This window comes from Streptopelia decaocto (assembly GCF_964273445.1).
Source record: "Streptopelia decaocto genome assembly, chromosome: 1".
In the NCBI taxonomy this organism is placed as follows: domain Eukaryota; kingdom Metazoa; phylum Chordata; class Aves; order Columbiformes; family Columbidae; genus Streptopelia; species Streptopelia decaocto.
Window position 1 is genome coordinate 88674691 of NC_138663.1, and position 23058 is coordinate 88697748.

The 23058-nt window shown below is 39.6% G+C and overlaps 1 protein-coding gene across 1 annotated transcript in view; it reads right to left on the bottom strand.

The window, feature by feature from the left end:
• Positions 1–23058, bottom strand: part of EPHA6 (EPH receptor A6) — a gene marked incomplete at its 5' end in the record, with an annotated part of 487187 nt that overhangs the window by 1788 nt on the left and 462341 nt on the right. Inside the window, 3 exons of the mRNA XM_082057768.1 lie at positions 1380–1529; positions 4519–4712; positions 15135–15284. Of these exons, the coding sequence (XP_081913894.1) occupies positions 1380–1529; positions 4519–4712; positions 15135–15284 (494 nt within the window). The remainder of the gene's footprint in view (positions 1–1379; positions 1530–4518; positions 4713–15134; positions 15285–23058) is intronic.

The following is a 23058-nucleotide window of genomic DNA, read 5'->3' on the forward strand; positions in this document are numbered from 1 at the left end:
CTCTATAACAAACTTAAAAACCAAGCAACAACCCACCTCCAGAATAAGACTATCTTTAGCAAAGAGTTTTAAAAGACTTAAAGGAGGAAGTAGTGGAATTACTAACAGGGGTGTGAGAGAGTGATGTTTCAGCTCTGTTCCACTTGCTTAAAAATTTCTTGGTGCCTGAGGCATGGAGAATGCTGCCAGGCAAAGTAACAAGTTTTCAGGGGAGATGTGGGAACTAGAGACCTGTGAGCCTGAAATCATTACAGTGCATAATAGAAACTATAGTAAAGTACAGAATTATGGGATGCCTGGATAAGTTATCTACTGGAATCACTATGGCTTTGCAAAGGGAAACTATTTTATAAAATTATTTGTTTCCAGTGGAGGAGTCAGCACACACATGGATGAAGGCATTTAATTTGATACACCCTACTTGGATTTAAAAATCTTTAGAGAGGATTCCTCATCAAAGCTTTATAGGGAAAATAAGGAGGTATGGCGTAAGAAGGTGTTTATGTGACTAAATAACCAGTTTAAAGACAGGAGGTTAGGAGTAAGCTGCCAGGTTTTACAATGTAGTCATGAATGAAAACCTGCAGGGTAAATGGTCTGGAGAAACAGGTGAGCACAGATGCAAAGAAGTCATTTACTGAGACTGAATTGTTAGGGCAGTAATGGAAAGGGCCAGCTGCGAAGAGTTTCAGAAGGATCTTATAAGACTAAGTGACTATGCCATAAAGCAGCAGATAAAAGTCAATGTAGGTGAATGTAAAGTGATACACATGGGAGAAAACCAGTCCTAACTTCACATGTAAAATTACTGAGTTTTAACTGACCACTACCATTATTAATACAGACAGTCTCAGCATCAAATAAAAGATTAGGAATTAATGGGAAGGGAAAAGAGAACAAAATAGAATGTATTATGCTACCATATTAATCCATAGTTTGCCCAAACTTCTATATACTGGGTGCAGTGTTTTCATTTAAAAAATGATCGAGATGGTTGAAGAAGGGCAGCAAGCTGTGGAACAACTTCCATGAGGACTGACATGGGGTTGAGGATTTTCACAGCAAAGTAAAAAAATATCTTTACCACTGATTTCAGTGGTTTAGATCAAAACTGATTCCCCAAGAAACATTTAAGAATGTTCTCTGCTTGACCTTTGGCAGTGTTTGGTGTGGTCACAGAATGAAATGTCAGTTCTGCGTCTCTTAATCACATCTTTCTCCTGCATCGTTTTGGTAAATCAACTGTATTTGTCTTATTAGCTTAGATAGGAAAGGAAATGAAAGCACTATTCCATACATGATGATCATTACATCACTGCAGCATCCAAAGAAATTCAGATTGATTAAGTCACTGTAGGGATAATAGATTGCATACTTACTCAATACTCATTCTTGAAACCATATCCAAAGTTGTGAAACCTGCTGCCATGAAGTTATTTTTATACTGACCCATTTTTATGGAGTCCAGCCAGTCACTGACTGAAACAAACAAAGGATATTCTGGAACTTCACCAGGTGAATCTGGCATTCTGTAAAAACATAATGTAAAGGTTACCAAAGCAGTACAAAATATGACACTTGGTTACTCTGGTAGACAGAAGGCAGAAGGAATGAGAGAGAAGCCTGTGCTGTAAAGGTCAAATCTTAACTGCAGATCTCTTTAACCTGTTGTCTAAAACTTAGAAACCATGTTTGCCTGCCAAGTTACACTACTTAAACAATACATTTTTTTAAAGCTCTGCAGCTCTGTAAAAAAACAAGGAACAGACCTCTCCTACTGTTCTTCTCTTTGTTCCCATAAAGCATTTCTTTACAGATCTTACATCTTCAGGATGACAATAATTTGTAAATACAGTAGCCAAAGTAGAGGACAAACAAAATTTAGCATGAAACAGAATTTAAAAATACTAAACCACTGTGAGATTATTCTAACATTTCTCTCCAAAAAAAACCCCAAATGGCTCCTTATTGCTATACCATTGTGCAATGGGAACACTTTGATTACAGTGTTCAAAACCTAAAAGAAGCAAAAAAATTAACATTTTATATCTTTGCTTTTATATAAATTACATAGAGTAGCAAATAAAAACAAAGGAGCTAATTTAATCACATTTCTGTTTCAGTTGTTTTCCTGAATATTATCACAACTGAAACAGGTGGGAAAAAAAAATATTCCAATTTTGGCGCATACATTTCCAGTCTTCTGTTGTGTACCACACTGATGAGGGCTCACAACTTCCATTGACTTTGTACATTTTGTGTAGAGAAACTGTAGGAACAGAATGCAGAAAAAGCACACTGCTATTTATAAAAGCTTTATGATAGCCTCTAGGAGAAAGATGTAATTTATTGAAAATGAAAATTTAGGCAGCAAAAGCCAGCCAACATTAACTGAGGGAACATAGCTTATGTATACTGTAGGAAGCGACACACCCTGGTATCTTAACATACTGAGTTTCAACCACACATATTCAAATACATTAAACACACTGACTTTCATTCACATTATCAAAATAACAGAGAGAGAGACTGCAGGACAGGAGAACATTATTAAGTAGAAACCTCAATTAAACACCTACCAAGGTCCCTTCCAACCCGAATTACTCTATGACTGTATGATTCTATAGAATAACTGCCAACCTCGTAAGTTAAGAGCAACACAATAATAATTCAGATTGACTGCATCAAGCATTGCCAGATGAATGGAAAAACTTTCCCAAGCAGGTGAGCTCAATAAGAGCTCGACTGCAAGAAAACAGGGACAGCAAGATACCAGCCTCAATCTTTTCCCTGTTGCTCAGCCCCTCTTCAAACCATATTAAAAAACATCTTAACCCACTGAGGTTCTCAGCAAGACCCACCCAGGCATTGAGAACCCTTTAGAAACACAGTGGGGGTGTCTTCATGAAAGCACCTCTATCTTAATGTGAATTTCAGCTACTGAAGACAGTGAGGCCACCTGGAGCTTCACTGCTTTCAGATGATATCCAGGGACAGTATGGATTAATAAGCCCACAAAAATTGAGAAATTCTTCCACCACAGGCTTGCTTCTCCTGTGGCTGCATTAATTTCTGTAATATTATGAATGGAAAAAACTTTGGACAACACCATCAATAATAATTCTTTTGTGGAGTGGTAATAGCACCATCTCTTATTTGGTCATTGTTGCCATTTTTCTGCAGATAAATACAGATTTAACAAACTAAGACATAACTACTTTCTGTGGGGAATTACTCCTGGGCAGTTCAGAAATTGCTTGGGCACTGTCAGATGGAGAGACAGGCTGTTGAACAGAGAAAAAAATTACAAAGAGAATACTAGCATATAGGAGAAGAGCCAAAAAAAGCGAACGAAGAGATTCACAAAGATTAAGGATAGACAACACACAAACAGATCTCAAACAAAAACCAAACCAAAACAAAAAAAAAGAAAAATACCTAATATAACCTGCATGACTTGAGGAAAAAAAAAATGTAATGGAATCATAGAATACCAGGCTGGAATGGATCACAAGGATCACCTGGTCCAGGCCTTCTGGCAAAAGTACAGTCTAGAAAAGGTGGCCCAGCACCCTGCCCAGCTGAATCTTAAAAGTGTCCGATGTTGGGGAATCCACCACTTCCCCGGGGAGATTATTCCAATGGCTGATTGTTCTCATCATGAAACATTTCCCTCTGTGTCCAATCAGAATCTCTCCAGGAGTAACTTGTACCCATTGCCCCTCATGTTTTCCATGTGACTCCTTGTAAAAAGGGAGTCTCCATCTTCTTTGTAGCCACCCTTTAAATAATGGAACACGGTGATAAGGTCTCCCCTAAGCCTTGTTCTCTCAAGGCTGAATAAGCCCAGTTCTCTCAGCCAGTTCTCATGTGGTGGCTTCCCAGTCCTTTGATCATCTTTGTGGTCCTTCTCTGGACCTTCTCCAGCCTGTCCACAACTTTTTTGCATAGCAGGGACCAAAACTGAACACAGTGTTCCAGCTGTGGCCTGACAAGCACTGAGAAGAGCGAGATAATGACTTCCTTGTCTCTGCTGGTGATGCTCTTGCTAAAGCAGCCCAGCATCCTGTTGGCTTTCTTTGCTGCAGCAGCTTGCTGTTCACTCATGTTGAGCTGCTTGTCCGCTAGGACCCCCAGGTCCCTGTCCACAGAGCTGCTCCCCAGCCAGGTAGATCCCAGCTTGTGCTGCACTCCTGGACTATGTTCTCCAAGGTGGAAGACCTTACACTTGTCCTTGTTGAACTTCAAAAGGTTCTTTTCCAGCCTATCCAGGGCTATGCAGGGTGGCTCTCCCTTCCAGTGTGTCCCTTTCCCCACTTTGTTTAGTGTCATCAGCAAGACCTTATACAACAGTTCATTAACAATAAAGCAAACCTTAAAAGAGGCTTAAAGCTATTTGAACCCCCATAACTTCATGAATTTAGAACTTTTCTGCTCTCTCCCACCCTACTTAATGCCTTAAAACATCTAATGATAGCCACCATCCATTAAAAAAAAAAGTACCAGAAGGAGTCTTACACAAGTACATCCTCCACTAAGGTATGAAGGGTGCTCGGATTGCGGATCAGTTTGTCTAGAAAGTTGACAATGTCACCAAATTTTGGACGGTGGTTCCTCTCCTTTTGCCAGCAGTGAAGCATTAGTTGGTGAAGAGAAGCTGGGCAACCCATGGGTGCTGGAAGCCTGTAGCCTTCTTCAATAGACAGTATAACCTAAAGAAATACAATGCATATGATCACTGGATATTAAATGCTGAAGGAACAGTGTAAAGTTGACAATTAGAAACCAGTGATAATTAATGGCAGAGGCACCCTCACTTTATGTATTGCTGGGGTTTCACTCAGGAATCAGGACTGGCAGGAGTGTGACCAGAGGAGATGCGAAGTGTTTTGTAGGCATGTGAAACACAGCAGGCACTTTTTTAGGCTCTCTGGACATCCTCTTCAAACAGCCAAGAAAGGAGGAGGAGAGAAAAGAACTAACCAGTATCACCATCTTTTTTACCCACCTGCGGGTTGATGTTGTACTGAATGGAGTCACAGGGCCACAAACCAGCCTTGTATGGCTGCTGCTTATTGGGATTCTCTAATATTTATGTCCTGACAAAGCGTTAGTGTGTGGCGAAGTGACAATACAGGGTGTTTAAAAAAGATGGACCCAATTTGAAATCACTATATCGCATTTGTAAGTTTATAAAAAGGTTATAAAAAGGTTAGTAAAACTTGGTAATTCATTAAACTGTAAATTTTTGTGTAACATATTGCCATTGTGAAACATACTGCTTTGAAATTGGGTCCATCTTTTTGAAACACCTTGTACAATCAAGCACTCCAAATGCACACTGCAGCACCTGGAGACTTTACTTGGTGTTTGCTTGCTGTTTCTGCTGATGTTAGAGTATGATTAATTCAGGCAATGTCCCACACACCAAGTTACAGTGAAGCACAACATTATTTTGCACAGCCTGTCTCAGAAACCTGGATGCCCAAGCTGTTTATGACTTAATAGAAATTAATAAAATTGTGGTGTTACCATATACCCTAAAGTGAGTACAACTTTCCGATTCAGCAGATGTGGAAAAATGTGTTTGGTCAGGATTTGGAAAGAAACAGATCTGAAACCACAGATAAATCATTTGTATGAAAAATTACATTTGATCAGAGTTGAAGAGAGGCTTGTTTTTAGTAACACCGGTAACAAAAAACATGGTCTGAAAAGGACATTAGTAGCCCTGTGTGATAGGAGGTAGCAAAAGTGTATAAGGTCCATGAAGAGCTGGCTGGATTCATTCTGTGTAAGATTTTTAAAAAGAGAGGAAATGTTACTAGGTTCTGCACTGAGTGGTGGCAGCAGTGGAGATGATGACAGGAATGACATAGTCAGGACTTCTTTTATATAGAGTAATGGAAAGACAGTAAATGGATGATCAAGAACACAGCTAGGAAAAAAACCGACCCTACCACACACACACAACTCTTCCACTTAAAAATCCAATCAATGCTAAATGTTCTCTAAAGTACAAATAATTGTATACAAAATTTGTAATAACGCAGTGCACTTATGAGAAACGTACCTACTGCATTTCTACCCGTTCTGCTTTAAGGACACATTTATCATTTTCACACCAATATATGTACATACTGCAGACTTATTAATGCAGCTGGAAGGGGGTACATTAAACTGTTTACAGCAAATCAATGTTTTATAGCACTAGCTGTAGCTTCAATATATTACATCTTATTATCCTGGAATATATCCTTGTTCTCTTTTTGAATTCTGAATTAATGTTGTTGGCTCTGTTTAGCAATGCCTAATACTTATGCTGCAAGCATGATGCAAATAAATAAGAGTAATGAAGCTATATTAGGACCTTAGCTCCCCTTCATGGCGTGGCAGAGAATGGAACAAGCCTCTTGCAGCTGTACACAGCTGGCCATCTGAGTTTTATAAAATGAAGTGACTTGGTCCTACAAGTGTGTAGCCCTCTTATACCCTGGCAGAAACACCTATGCATGAAAAACAAGTGTTTGCAATGTGCCAGGGAACTGGATTTGCACAGGGGAAGTTTCAGACCCATCCGTGACAGCACCAGGAAGCCGAGGCAACTCCAAAGGCACCATCACTCGCCATAGGGATCTCTGAACATTATGTGCCTGTTGAGTATTGGCAGACCCCATACGTACAGATGGGACTGGCCATCCAAATGCTGAGGTGGTATCTAGAGGTAAATTATATGTCAATATATGCATCTAGAGGTAAAATATACATCAATCTTTCCATTTGCCTTTCCGGCTGCTTGTTTACGTCCCTGGGATTTACCTCAATGGTTCAAAATCGGAACAGCCAAAGTGGCTGCCATAGGAAAAAATACCATCATATTGACTGACAAGTATTTCCTCCAAAGCCTTGCCTCCTAACAATGAATATGCCCCCAGATTGCTCCTGTTACAGACTCAGGATGAGTGAAATTCAACCCCACGTACATGAAATTTTTATCACAAAACTGTCAAAACTCATGTATTTCAAGTAGTTTGTCAAAAGTGGCTTCATAAAACTTAGGTACTTGTTACAATGTGGGGTATACCTTAGTTGATACTTGTCACTGAAGAGGCAATCTTTAGCAGCCCAGAAATGCAGATATTGTAGTCTTTACATTTAGCTGTACTTGTTGCAAATGGTGGGTTCAGGAAATGTAGTTTGTTTTCAAGGCAAAGCGAAAGTTTCTCTACTTTTTTGAGACATATAGCATTTGCTCAACACAACAATAGAGAGTTGATGAGGTTTTCCAGAAATAATCTATTCAGGAAAGTACCCAAAAGCAACTGCAATTTTCCAGACATTATATTTTCTCTGACATACTGTACTTTGCTATATCTTTGAAAAAGAAGTTACAGTGCATTTTGTTTCCTCTCTTGTTCAAAAGGAACATTTCAGTATGAAGAGAAATGCCAGCTGGTACTGGGATAATTATAATTTCTAATTAATACCAGCACATTTTAAAAATATACTGCAAATATTCCCTCATTAGTATCCCTTGTGAGGCAAGTATTATTTTTAGAATCTAAGAAGCAAGAGTGAAGATGTGATAAGTGTCTAAGACTGCAATGGGAATCAAGTCTCAAAGGAAGTAAGACAGCTTTTTAGTTCCTTATTTATTTATATATTTATCTATCTCTTTATTTATTTGATCTTCTGCTTTGCTACTTGCATAGCACTTATCTCTGAACAGAGGAATTAGATATCCATATACCTAAAAGGGAAGAAGTATCACTTTTTTTTTTGGTAATATAAAATAGTACATAATATGTAAAGATAATACATGTTAACATCTTTTAAATGACTTTTCCCTTGCCAGTTTAAGGTTGAAGAAGCACCACATTAATCGTGAAATGGTCTAAACATCTGTATGTACAAGAAGGGTACAGCAACAGCTCTAGCAACTGGCGGAACTCTTTCCACATTGGCAAATCAATGTCCCATCTACTTCAACCTGAAATAATAGCTTAGTTTCTATGCAAATGAAGCCCTGTGTCTGCTAACAAAAAGGCTGATTACTGCTCTCCAGTTCTGGTTTTGTGATGAACACTTGATGGGTATCAAAAGGAGGAAAGCATGCAAATATTTTGTGCTGCCATCAAACACGGAGAAAGAGGCTGTAGGTTTATTTTCAGCTCTGAGTATGGTTAAAACTCTTTAGAAGGTCTTGTGGGTCAGTATTAAGGTGAGTAAAATGGGCAGGGTGTATTTTTGTAAGTAACACTTTTTGGCATGTAAGAATACAATCTATAAGGGCAAGGGAATATGTTTTACAGTTATTATAGCTAGTTATTTCCATGCTTCTTAATGCTTAGGCTTTTATTTTTATAAAGGGGATCATTCTTTTTATATATTTTTGTACACAGATGATATTAAACACTGGAGCCTGTTAAATACATTTCATCATTTTTGTTTAATGTTACACATTGCTGTCAAGGTGGAGACAGAGTTAATATTGAATATTAATCATGACACCAAAATAATCTGAAAAATACTTTATGGACTTCTACATAAAATTTATGCATGTTTAGTTTCAAAATAATTTGAAATTGGCAAAAATGGCATCTGAAAATTAAGCTGTAATCTTTCTGATAGTTTCATTATTAGCAGTAACATAGATTTTTGCTTTTGAAAGCTAACTGACAGATTTTTTAATGAGACTGAGACAGAAGAAAGTCCAGAGGGACATTGTCCCTGTGTTCTGCTGACATCTGAAATATCTACCAGGAAGGAGAGGCAGCTGCTCATGCCTCATGATGCAGAGCCAATCCTAGGTGCCTGCCAAGTGCTTTGATATCTGTGGTTTGAAATAACTATATTAGGCTAAGTTATTTTTATATTAAAATAAACTTTCATAAATTTAAGGACTTTTATTCTGCTTGCTACAGTAGTTTTCTTGCATATTGATTACAAGCCATTAAATATTTTTTCTTTTTATTTTTTTGAATACTGTAGTTCGGCAACATGCACTAAATTATACAGTGGCTTCTAACAGGTGTCCCAGTAGGCTTCACTCACAGCTGTTCTACAAACCAAATGCATGGAATATAAATCTTCCTTTCCTCACATGAACATTAGCAAGCCAGGCTCTTAGCACAATCTGTTCATCAGTACACTAGTTTCATTGGAAAGTTCAATATCTCAGCTAATGTTTATTAATTAAGCAATAAGACGTGACAGACTGTGCAGCAGCCCTAATTAATGGACACCTCTGGTGCCTGCCACACATCTAAGAAGCGCATTAATCAGCACCAACACAGGTCGGAAGTGACTTACCACAATAATAAAATGGTTATTTACTTAAACAAGAACATTTCTCAAAGTTAATAACATTTTTAAGCCTCTGCATTATACTGTGTACAGTGTTAAAACATTTATGAGAGGCATTTTCAAATTCAGTTGCCTAAAGTTCAGCTTCCCAATCCCTGCTTAGGAATATAAACAGAGAATGCTGGATTTGCAGAGGTGTTGAGTCTCTCTGGCTTGCCCTGACCTGATGGGTACTCGTGAAGAGCTGCACTCTCTGAAAATCAGATGGGGTTTAGTTAAGATGGCAGGTATGAGTTTAACACCGCCCTTCACATCAGCTGAGTCTCTCTGCTACCTGTGCTGGCTCTGCGTGATTTGATTGAGGGGTCAGACAGGAGACCCTGGTGCCTTCAAACAGGCACCACACCAGCACTGAACTCACCTCTCCTGGAATTGCCTCCCTTTTGGTAGGGGTGAGCATATGATTGGCTTCTATGTTACACATGTAAGAAGTGAACATTTAACTTGCAGCCACTCAAAACATCACTTACTTAGCCGTGGTCTGAATTATTTTCCCAAAGTTGTTGAATTAGAAAAGCAATTTGTAAGGTGGAATGTGAAATAATAGATGCAGCTCTGTGGAGTTTATACTTGGAAAACTTCTGGTACTTCACAAAAACCCACCCAATTAAATAAATATTGCTAACCAGAGAAGAGTTTTATTATAATCAAAACACAGTAAGTGTTATAATGTTAATGTTGCCAGACATTTTGCTGTAGCAGAACCTCTGACTATACTTACATAAGGTCTTATTAACAGTTGTCTGCATAATGTGTCACTTCTGAATCTGTTTAGTGTATGCCCCTCTCTATTACTTTCCCAGCCATATAGTATCTCTGACCTTTGGGGAAGTCCTATTATTTCTGCAAAACAAGCTTGTGTGAGTTCAGGTGATTTAATGCACTAAAATAAATGTCCCAATACCCAACAAAGCTTTGCAATATGTCAAATAACTTGAAATTTCCCAATGACATTTAGAGTCACTAAATGTATTTAGAAGGTCACAGGGGCTCCCTGTTAACATTTCAGCACTAAAAGCCTGTGGGTAGGACTCTGGGTAAAAGGAATCCTTTCTGCTGTGTGTTGTTGAACTGCAGGGAAAATCCCCAGGAGTCAGCACCATTTGCATAGGCAGCATCCTTAGGGCCCGCATCATTATTCTGTACTAACATATACTTCTGTTTTGGATGTAGAGGTAATTAAATGTTACCATCTTCATGCTGTATCAGAATATTTAATATACTCTAAATGAAGGGGTTGCTTTATGAATTCTCACTGGTGGCATGTCCTTGAGTAGATATGTCGTAAGGTCTGATAGAGGGGAAGAGGGCAGGCTGCAGCCAGCCTTGAAGGGAGAGGCAGCTGAAATGAAGTCGTGCTGTGCAATACTGTGACCTGGTGACTTGGACTCTATGTGAGGGTCCTACTGGTCATTCCAACCCTCTTCCCAGGAGACAAATAGTGGAGCTGAATGGACCTGATATAACAGAAAGTCTCTATATCTTGTCCCATTCCCAGTTAGAGGTAACAGCAGTGGGATGGTCAAGAGCTGGGCTGGTGATGGACCCACTGTGAGGAGAAGGATTATGATTACAGAGTAAATAAGAGAGATTATGGCAGCTGAGTTCCTCATAGAGAGTTGATCCAACACCAGAAAAATCACAACTGGAATAGAGACTGAAATTCCCTGTGTTGGACCACAAGATCACATCACGGTGGAACATGGTGATACAGCAAAAAAGCATCTTCCTTCCTCCCTCCCACCACCTCGAGCTGCAGTCACTACCAGCTACCCATCACCTGCAGCTGGATAAGCAGACTGGCAAGATGAGGGGCAGAGGCAGAGTTACAGAGAGATGACATTGCAGTTGGAAGCACTGGAACTGCACGGAAGCCAGGCAACATGGTAGGACTGACTTTGTTCAGAAGTACCTCTGGCTTCATGGGCTTAATTTCTAAAAAAAACCAGACATGAATGGGGTGCTGCAGGGAGAAGGGAGGAACAAATACCAGTTATATAGTGAGGAAAGCCACGCAAAAGACTATTGCCCACAATACACTCAGAGGATGTGCCAGTGGCAACTGACGGGGGCAACAGAAGAAAGGACTGTGAGCCATTGCTGCTTTTATGATTAGCACAGTCCCTCAACCAGGCGGTGCTAATGGGGGTGGAAAGGAAAAAGTAACTGCCCAGTGAGGTTTGCTTGTAAAGGCACACATGGACATTGTACTTACTATTTAGAGTGTTGAGTGGACAAGAGGCAATAGGCATGAACCAAAAACGATGAAATTCCATCAAAATGTAAGAAAACACTTTTTTATTGTGTGAATGACTGGCACAGGTTGCCCAGAGAGTTTGTAGAATCTCCATCCTTGGAAACAGTCAAAGCCTGACTGGAGACAGCCCTGACCAAACTGCTTTAGCTGACCCTGCTTGAGCAGGGGGCTGGAGTAGACAATCTTCAAAGGTCCTTCAGCCTAATCTGTTGTGCAATTCTGTGATTTGCTAGTACCTTTTCTACCAGTATCTTGTTCTGTTCAATCTCCCTGTAAAAGAAAGCTCACAGCGAAACTAATCATTGCATCTATTAGTTTGGCAAGGCAGAAAAATTGAGGCAATGTGTGCATTTTGATACAAAGTGCATTCCATGCAATGCAGAGTAATCAGGTTTTGCAACAGCATACTAATGATGAACAGGCAGCTATTGCTATGGCTGTGTTTCGCTTTGCTTCTTAACAGAAGATTAGCTCAAGAATACTGTCCTCTGCTATTGCAAAGCTGATGTCCCAACTCCTTAGCATTCAACTCCTAGACCACCTGTGAGAGTTGGTCTGAAGATGGAGCAGTATTTGCCTGAATATTGCCATCAAGAACTTAGAGAACTGACGCCCTGACAGAAAGAACGCATGGACAATGACTTGGAGAGAGGCCCGAGGAGAAGCATTGTGTTGCACTAGTTTCTCCGATATGGGGTGGCTGCTACTAACAATGACTGCTGTGTGGACTTCACCTGCTGCTTCAGCCAAACCAGCCCCACCTCCTGAAAGTTATTGTTCTGAGGGTCTCTTTGACCCAGGGACAATAGGTGCCGTCCAGAAGATGTGTCCTCACCTGCAGCCTCAGTCACACGTGTCCCCCACCTGCTCCCCCAAACAATGGCCAACAAAAAGGAGCATGCCCAGAAGCTCGCCAAGGGTCCTGAGGTCACCCAATGGACCAGAGAAAGACCCCTGAATGCCGGACACATAAGTGCTGGCAAAAGAAAGCATGAATCTTTCGAGCCTGCGCAGTTCAAGCCTGGGTTGCGAAATCAAGGCAGAGACTGGCCTCAAAAATTGGGGGCAAGGGGGGTGAAGAAGCATAAAAGATGACTCCAGAATGGACACCATTGGAGATCTTCCCACCAGAGGATCCCGAACCACGACGGAGGACCGGCAGGACTCTACAGGACCGGAGACCAGAGGGACGCCTCTGAAGCTCTACTGCTGATAAACGCAACCTCTTTTCTCATCTTTACTTTTACTTTTTCCCTGTTTCTTTTCCCTTTTTCTTTTTCTTACTCTCTCTCACTATCGCATGCCGCTTTATGGACAAATTAATAAAGTAACACTGTTTGATTGAATTATAACCCCTTGGCATTTTGGTTGCCTTAATTTTGCGCTTCGAGATCAAGGTAAAAGAACCATCATGAGTGCATCACCGAATGGACCATGACCCCACCACATCTTAAAATGGTGCTTTTTAAGGAAAACAATGGCAGTTTGCCTTAAATTGGTTTGCAAACTATGGTAGTTCAGGAGCTGATAAGTGCCTCTCAGTTCAGACAAGGAAATAACTGGGGTACTCATACTGTTAGTCGGAGCCCGCCTGTTCATCCTCTTTTATTAATTTTGTACACATTGGCCCCCTTGAATCAGATTAGATCAGTAGTGTAAGAATCAGCAGCTGGCAGAAGTATAGTTAGCTGTAGGACATAGAGACTAATATACATGAGAAATCTCTAACACAGGTCATTTTACACTGTGCCACAGGGAAAAAGTAGCCTTAATTCAGTTGTCTAAGCATAGGTATCTAATTTTAGACTCCCTAAGGTATCCTGCTTGGCCTTCAATTGTTGCTCCAGGAGAACTCTGCTCTCCCGCACATCCTGTGTTAGCTGCACGTGGAAATCTTAGTTACTCTAGGGCATCTCAAATGCCAACAGATTACTAGCTGTGGGAAACAGAATTGGGCCTGCTGGGTTTATCTGCTCATTTCACAGTATATCTACAATCTGTTTATATTTCAGATAGTACCAAAATAACATCTGCACGGAGTTCTACCTTAGCTTAGTGGTTGCTTGCTCTCTTCAGATGGGCAGCCAGTCACCACTGCCTGGTCAATCAACAGAAACATGGCTCAAAACCAGGCCCAACACACATCATCCCATACCTGGTGTTAATTAAGGGGCACAGCAGGAAGCTGGGCTGCTGGCAGGTAGATATGTGGAGGAGGGTGGTGATTGTAGGCACTGCTAGAGTGGAATGATGTACAAGAAAGGTGGTCTAATTCCCAAGGCTAAACTCACAAGAGAAATGCTGGAGAGAAGTTGGATTGCAGTACTGGTGAGGCTGCAGAGGACAAATCTAAAGGAAATAAAGCTTTCTTCATTTTGCTAGTCTTCCCTTTTTGTGTGTGTGTGTTTGGTTTGGTTTTGTTTTTCTCTTCCTGAGACACTTAGAAATGTGGTTTTTTTTGTTTTTTTTTTTGTTTTTTTTTTTTTTAATTAAGCTCTCTCAGCTCCTTATCCCCAAATGACTGATCAGCCTTAACAAGCAACCAGACTTGAACAGCTGAATAACTTAGCAATGATATACAACCAGTCATCTGGAAAAAATCTTGTCAACTCTTCAGAACCAATGCAGAGGTATTCTAGGCAAATATATGAAAAAAGTTATGATGGGTTGCCTGATATTCTGCATTTTGACATAGAGATTGATGGCTGATATGAAGACTGAGTATACCAGTTTGAGCTGTGAAGAGGATCCATCAAACAAGAGAATTAGTGAAAAATCGGAATTGTGGTGAGAAAAAAGCATTTCCTGTTTCCCATGCTTCATCTGCTAGGACAAGCCCTCAATTTTACTAGAAACAAATGTGTCTTTTTAATTGGGAAGGCTTATTCAGCGGCAACTTTTGCAAAAAAAAAGTCAGAGTAAAGCATAACTGTCTTATGAGGAAGGACCATTGTCCTGCACTGTGGTTAAGCCTATGCATAGTTTTTAAGGAAAACCGAATGCATTTAATTCCTAGAAAGAAGAATTGGCAAATACATTTCTCCTGGCAGCTTGACTTGTTTGAGAATTTAACTGCGTAAGCCCATTGAAGGGTACTGTTAGACTACGCTGGAGACAATGGGCCAACTTTATAATCAGAATAGTTCCAGTATTCCCTCAAATTTTCATTTATAGCTTGACTGAGAACTGCATCAACTTGCATATCCAATGCAGATTCCCAAGGATCTGGGTGAAAGCCATGTATAGTCAGAATCAGAACCTGGCAAGCTGGCTGTGACTCTTTGTAATATGTCTTTAACCCATGGCAGGAAGCTAGGTAAGGTTTAGTTATAGTGGGCTAGGTCTTCAGATTTCATAAATTGTCACCTAGGACTTCATAGAGTTACGCTAATATAAATAATATGAGGTTCCACCCTACAAAGTGAATGAGAAAGCAAAACAGGGCAGGATGTGACAATCATTTTCAAGGCACATTTCAACAACTCACGGATTAGTCCTCGTCAGTACTTACATCCTGGTTGGACATCTCCCAGTACGGTCTCTCACCGTAGGACATCACCTCCCACATTACAATCCCATAGCTCCAAGCGTCGCTTGCTGAAGAGAACTTCCGGTAAGCTATAGCTTCAGGAGCGGTCCACCTGATGGGGATTTTTCCGCCCTGCAAAATATGTTGACAACTTATCAATATGACCAGAATACAGCAAATATTTAAAAGAGAAGAAAACAAAAGATATCCTGGATGCTGAATTCTGCATTCTGCCTTCTGTCAATTTGCCTTGTCAACTTGCTGCAAGTGGAAAAGATGAAATATACCTTCTTCAGAATTTGATAAAAATTTGGTTTCATTTGTAGTCTAATTCACCAAAACCAGTACTTTGTGAAAAAATGAAATCTCAGTTCAAAGAACAGAAAGTGTTCTAGATGATTCATATTTGTTCAGTCATATTATTAGTCAGAACATGCCTTTTGATTGAAAACATCCCAAGCCTGAAATTCCTAGCACATTGACATTTAATCTCTTTTTCCTTAAATGGAATAGAAACATCTATTGCAAAATACAGCACTGAAAGCACTTAACAAAATTGTGTAAGCAGAAAGGAAACGATAGCCTTTCTATTATTTTTTACTTCTGATAATCTTTTTACGTTTTTGTTGTGCCCTTTAAATATCCACGTAGATAGCGTGCTTCTAATAGGCTTTTCCTTAGGATATTGAATAATTTCATTCTTCAGCTTTCAACTTCCAAGTGCTACCACACACACAAAATCTGTAAGAATTCAATCTACAAACCTGACTTGCTCTTTACTAACCACAGTATACGGAAATTTTCTCTGACATTCGTAATTTATACAATTGAACCTGGTTGGTCTGTTCTCCCATAAATAGTTAATGTATGTGTCCTGGTTTTGTTAAAAACAAGACTAGTTCCTCTTTCAGTGAATTCTCCTTTCAGCGAGGTTTTTCTAAGTAACTGCAGTTTTCCGAATTTGGCTGGTTGTTTTTGCAGACAGCAGCTGATAACGTAGCAATGGTATGCAAGGTCGCTGATAAAAATGCACGTCCCTTAAGTGAGAGGGGCGTATTTACAAGGAGGGGCAAACTGAACAGGTGACTAAAATTGACCAGATAAGTATTCCATTCCATCCACATCACACACCCTATAAAAGTAGGAGATCACGAGGGTCTCGCTCCCTTCCACTATGGCTGGCATCTGAAGAGGACCCTGCCTGTTGTCCCTGAAATTTGAGGCCTGATTCCAGACCCTGCATCCCTAAATCCAGTTCCAGTTTACTGTGGAGTCCAGCCCAGGACTCCTGGGTGCTGGCTCTGCAGCTGCTGGAGCAGAGCCAGCTCTGCTGAGCTGTGCCGGGAAATTCAAGATTGGTTTTGCATATTTTGTATTATTTTCTCTATTTTATTAGTAAAGCATTTTTAATTTTTTCCAACTTCCAAGGCTCTCTTTTCCTCCTATTGGGGCGGGGGGAAGGGTAACAGCGAGCATTTGCTATGTTTTATTGTCACCCTGCATTAAATGGTGATAGTATGAAACCTATTTTCCCTTTTCACAACATAGTATTTCTTCTCCAGATACATTTCTACTTTCAAGAGCATACATATATTATCATTCTCCATATATAACTCCTTAAATAAGTAGAGTGAGAGCAGTATGCTTAAGGTGCCACTAGATGGTAGAAGGAGGCAGCCAGTAGAGCTGAGCTCACTTAGCAGTAATTGCATTCAACAAGCAGTAATAGATTCTGCTCAGCATTATAATTGTATTTCTGACAGAAACAAAATAAGAAATGAACTGGAACATCCATTTGGCAATTGAAGAGAAGCCACAGCTAAACACAAGTATGTAAATCTCGGTTAATTTGCTTTGGATATACAAAAAATTGTGTGCAAGTTGTTGAAGTCTAACTTCAACTGAGAAGAGGCTTCTCCTACCAAAAAAGTGTTCAAAGGCAAAGCTCTGTGTCTGTGGTGATGTGCCAGTCAGATAACTTCTCATCACTGAGTCTCACCTGCTGGTGAAAAATCTATGGTTAACGTTTATGTTGTATGATGGTTAAGATGTCTATTGTATGCTGTTACATTTTTTGTAGCTGCATTTTTAAAGCCTTTGCTTGTTCACTTGTGGCTGAAGTCAGTGGCAAACTGCATCCTGACTTTAGCAATAGTAAGGTAAAGGTAACAGTTTATTTTGTATTTTTGCCCAAGCACCTCCTTACCCCCTTTTCTTAATCCAGTAACCTGGTGGTGAGGTCACCCCCCCGGCATGTCAGAGATGCAAAGAACTTTACCATCCCACCTGCTGCCATCTCTGAGCCTGCCCTAGCCAGCACTGCAGGGTGTGATGATCTTGGTTTCTTCCTGGTACGGCACTTCCACTTGGGAAGCAATTACAGATGTTTTTGGGTGAGAGAATGGAGATTTGTGATAGGACATTCTCCAAGGAAAGAGCAGCCTAATCCATTGACTCTTACCCAGGCAATATTTAAAACCTTCTAAACAAACTGGATAAGAGCATTTGGTGTTTGTTCTCATGGTCTGGTTGCAATGGTGTCTTGGGGAGATATGAGAGCCCAAGTTTCCTGAGGCAGTGGAAGATTGAGATATTCAGTGCCCCAAATGTATGCTGCACACTGGGCTGCCCAAACAAAAGGATGTCTCTTCTGAGAAACAGACCGTTTTAGGGTCTAACTGCAGACTATAGTTCAAAATGTCTCATCACACAACAGAGTTATCCTTTTACTGCAGTCTACAGTTTCCTCACAAGGAGAGGAGGAAGTGTTGGTGCTGATCTAATCTCTCTGGTGACCAACAACAGAACCCGAGGGAATGGCAGGAAGATGTGCCAGGGGATGTTTAGGCTGGACATGAGGAAAAGATTCTTCACCCAGAGGGTGGTGGAGCACTGGAACAGGCTCCCCAGGGAGGTGTCACAGCCCCAAGCCTGACAGTGTTCAAGAAGAGACTGGACAACACCCTCAGACACATGGTGTGAACTGTGGGCTTGTCCTGTGCAGGGGCAGGAGTTGCACTCGATGATCCTCGTGGGTCCCTTCCAACTCAGGACGTTCTGCTAACACTTCTGTGAACACTTCTATACTGGATCAGGTTTAGTCCTTTATTTTTAAAGCCAGATGTATGTAATTCTATCCTTAGACCCCGGGCTTCTAAGAGTTCTGGGGATAATCAATATTTCCCTGGCATAAGCCACAGGCTCATAGCAGGCATTTAACTCCTGCTTTGGACATGGACACATGCACTTTTTAAAAGGTAAACAACATTCCTGCTGATTTGTATAACAAGAGACACCGCCTGGCAACCCTAAAAGCTCTTCCTCAGCAGCAGCTTATCAGTTGAGTCTGACAAATGATACAGAAGATGATACACTTGTTCCAACACAAGAGTTCACTGTCTAAACCTCATCTTAGCAAGGAATCTCCCTTGCTGCCTTTCTCTTTATGTCCACTCAAGATACTTTCTGGAGTGCCATACCAGCATTAGAGAGAGAAGATGCAAAAGAAAAATTCCATATTTTCTTTACTTATCACAAATCTTGGGAGATGACAAGAAAAAAAAATCTACCAGTTAAGATGGTTGTGTTACTGTAAGACTTTTTTTATAAAGACAAACTGATGAATCAACAAATTTAGTGTGAGCCTACATTTCTAATTTGGAGAGTTATGAATCATTTATTATTTATTTGAATTCTAATGAAAAGTCTTATGTTAATAATTAAATCAAGTTGCACCAGGGGAGGTTTAGAGTGGATATTAGGAAAAATTTGTTCACAGAAAGGGTTGTCAAGCACTGGAACAGGCTGCCAAGGAAAGTGGTTGAGTCACCATCTCTGGAGGTGTTTAAAATACGCATAGATGAGGTTCTTAGGGACATCATTTAGTGACAGTGTTAGGTTAATGGTTGGACTCAATGATCTTAAAGGTCTTTTTCAACCAAAAAGATTCTGTGATTCTATAAGTGGCTACTTCTAGGGAAAACACAAATCCATACACGCAAATAAAATGTATTTGGATATTTATAGATTTTACTTTTAATGTCTATAACATAATGTGGATAACATAATAGGAAAATTACTTTTTAAAGTGTGTTCTTTTCATAAGTCTGATTAGGTATTCCCAAATTAGACTGAAAAGAGAAAAAAAGAGGCCACATCTTGAGGAGCCTTTGCAGCTAGATTTGTGAGTATTGGTTAAATATAAGCGAGTTTTAAAGAATCTGATTAGACTCTGTGACTAGTTTTATGATACAGCTTTACTGACTGAATCTTTTTAGACTGAACCAGTAGTGCCTCATTGAGTGTGAAAATGAGAATGGAGAACAGAGTCTTGACAAAATTCAAGGCAGTTCACGTTCAAGGGCATAAGATGTACTCAGTGTTGTAATGTAAAACAAAATTATTTTCTGCTAGCTTTAATGACAAAGTGAAGCAATACCTCTAAAATTTTTACAATTGATCTATCTTATGTATGAGGATGGATTCATACAAATGTAAATTTCAATACTTAATTATGTTTGCAGAATATATTTTTATGCAAAAAAGTGGGCTTATTTATTTGAAAGCCATTCAAAAGCAGAGATTGCACTATGACTACCTTAAGAGATGTATATGACTGAACAGTAGTAATAGCTGCTCATGCATAATAAAAGAACACATAAGGTTTAAATTAGCTGAAAATATATTTCCTGTTTCTGATTAGACTAATAAACAGTGTTACTGATATTGAACATGCCTTTTTAAATTTTGATCTAACTGGGAAAATAATAAATGCAGTACATACTGTTTACACAATGCCCCACCTTCAAATTAAGATAATTTATAAATCATCTACATTTTATTACTGCAGTAATGAAATCTGTCACAGCTCCCTGAATTAGAAAGCCCTTATACAAGCCCATTTTGCTTTTATGTTAGTCACTCTATTTTGGGGGGTGGGGGGAAGGGGCAGGAGGTGTGCTAGGAATCAAACTGTATTTCTGCTTCATCTCATACATTAATAATGATATCAGTGATAAGCTAATTTTATTTTCACATAGTAAAAGAACACTAACACTGCTATTCAAATAATTAGAATTTTTTCCCATATGCTGCCAGCTGAATAGTGTCTATCTCCTGATTTTTTTCTTGATTGTAATTTAATAAGCAATTTTACTATTCAGTGTCAAGAGTCCCCTTGGGATTAGAATATTAGGCTCACATTGCTTAGCTTGTAGAACTGTTTAGAGATCAGCCCTTGAAATGAAATTTACTCCCTCACCTACCCACACATGCTCACTCTCCCTACAGAGTTGGCAACAGCACAGTTCACCACACATTTAAAGGCAGAACTGGAACTACATGTTGCAGAATGCCTTATTCTTTACCTCAAGCTCTGCACGAGAGAGAGACAGTCTTCCTAAAATGCCATCTCTTTTTGAGCTTACAACAAAAAAACTGCTTATGATGTCTTTTGTGAAAACACCCCAGCAAGGCAACTGACAGTGACATTACATATGGTCCAATGGGCCACAAAGGCTATTCCTTTCTCTGCATTTTTGCCATCTCCCATTTGATTTGTTTTTATTTTATATCTAAGACATTTTTTAAAAACAACAGTCGTTAGCAGTTTCTTTAATTAAATATTTAAACATATTTTAAAACTCCAGCAGAAGAATGTTGCTGGTAGCTATGACTCATATTTCTATGAAGATGAAGGTTAGGATGTATCAGCAAGCTCCAAACGTGTGATGCAAAAAATGACAGAGGGCACAGAAGTGAAGAAGGAAGCCTGTTAGATGCCCAGAACTTTTGACATACTCTGCTAGCTAATTAAAATGAGGAGTGATACCACTGAGAACCTCAGATAGGAAACTGAAGGTAAGATGTATGAGCTCCCACTGGATGTGCAAAGACAGCGATACATGTAAGCAGCCAGAAGCAAACACGGTACATCAGGCTCACGATGTCCCAGAACTAGGAGTGATGTGAAACAATGCCTGTTTCTGCTGAAAAGCCTGTTCTGTTTTTTTCTTGAATGACAGACACGTCAGAAGGACTGTTACAGAGCTGGCTGCAGCTATACTAAATGCTGAGGTCCAAATCCATCAGTTCCAGATGCAAAGACATCTAGAACTGTCTATTTCTTGGACAAAAGTTACTGAACTATGTGCACCATTAGTCTAATCTGGCACAGTATTTCCTATGCATCTGTCAGTTACTATTCTTTTATGTTCAGTGTTACTGAATCGTGCAATAATTTCCTATTACATGAGTGTAGTAGCTGGCTTTTTCTCCACCCCAAATGACAGAAATGAGAAAAAAAAAATCTAAGTGAAGAGAGACAATAATAATATTACTTTTAAATACTGGACATAATTCATCATTCTGTACAAAAGCCTTATGCCACTTTACTGGAGCGATGCTTTTATTTGAGCATATGATTCAAATTTTTCATGTGGAAAGTTATAAATAGTTAGAATTTAGCATCCTCAAATAATAATTTAGAACTATTCAGTATTATTAACAGTCTTCTCTAGTGTCTATTGGAATACCAGAGAAACCATGTGGCAAGATAACAAAACTGCTCTGAAAAGGCATTTCAGAATTTGCTCACATTATGCCCTATTCCAGTCAATTCTACCAGTCTTTCATTTCCCTCAGAACTGAAATGAACAAAACTCCCTGATTTTCAAAAGGACTGGATTTTCTTTTAATCTCTGGGAAAACAGTCATTTTCTTTCAAATATCCTGATTAATGATGCTAAACATGTGGAAGTTGATTTTTCACCCCTTAAGTTAGCTATCACTTTTTTCAGAAAAAGCTATTTATAATTTTGACAATGTAATTTTATTAATATTAACCCCTATCGTGTGCATGTATTTGTGTCTTCAAAAAGGGGGAAAGCTGTTGATGGATGGAAAGAATCAGCACTTAAGATACTGGCAAAACTATAACAGCCAAGATAAGACTTTTGTCCACAGATCATCAGAAACACTTAAGGTTAACTGGCATTAACATTAGCGAGATGCTTCTCCAAAATACTTCACCCACCCTGTCATTCTGTCTCCCTAAGGGTCATCAGTAAGATGAATAGATTAGCAGTATCATACACACAAAAAATTCAGAAAAACAAATATAACCTATCTCATTGTCTTTTAGTTCAAAAGTTAAAGAATTAAAATATTACTTTGCTAAAAATTGAAGAATTCTGAAATAAAGAATTCTCTCTGAAACAGCTGTGATTCTCAGTAGTAGCAATAGTAGCATTTCCTTTGAAACAAAATACTTCGACATGCTGTCCCTTGCCTGATTTTCACTTGGGTTGAAAGATAATAAAAAGTCTGATAAAAATGCACAGCTTTGACCCTCAAAATCCACAAAAGTGACCACTTACACCTGTCCTGCATTCATGTTTTCTCGACAGTGCAATTTAAAGAACTTTATACAATGACAAAGACACAGCAAACTACCTAATACAAGTGTTGATACCATTGTCTCTTGTTTGTCTAAGTGGACTACAGACATCTTTTCTTGTTAGCCGTGATGCCTTAATCTACAAGGCGCTCACTGAAAGGCCAGAGGCTTTTACCCATTTATTTGAAGAACGTATATTTGTTTTGTTTTAAAACAAAGTAGTTCATTCCGGATATTGAGCAAAAGCAGTCTGTGGCTGAAAATGGGCAGAGGCCCCACTCTTCCAGAGCTGAAAGCTCAGTGTGCTTTTTTGAGGAAGGGGAGAGAAGGAGAAAAGGAAGAAGTGAAAGACAGAAAAGAGAAAAAAAGAGATTCAACTTTCAGAAGTTAACTGCTTTACACATCAGCTAGAGCTGTCAGAGAGCAGCAAGATCAGGACTGCTCCTTATGGGTGGGGAGCCAGGAGCAGCTGCCACCTGCCCTCACAGAGTCTACCCCGTGGTGCCTGGG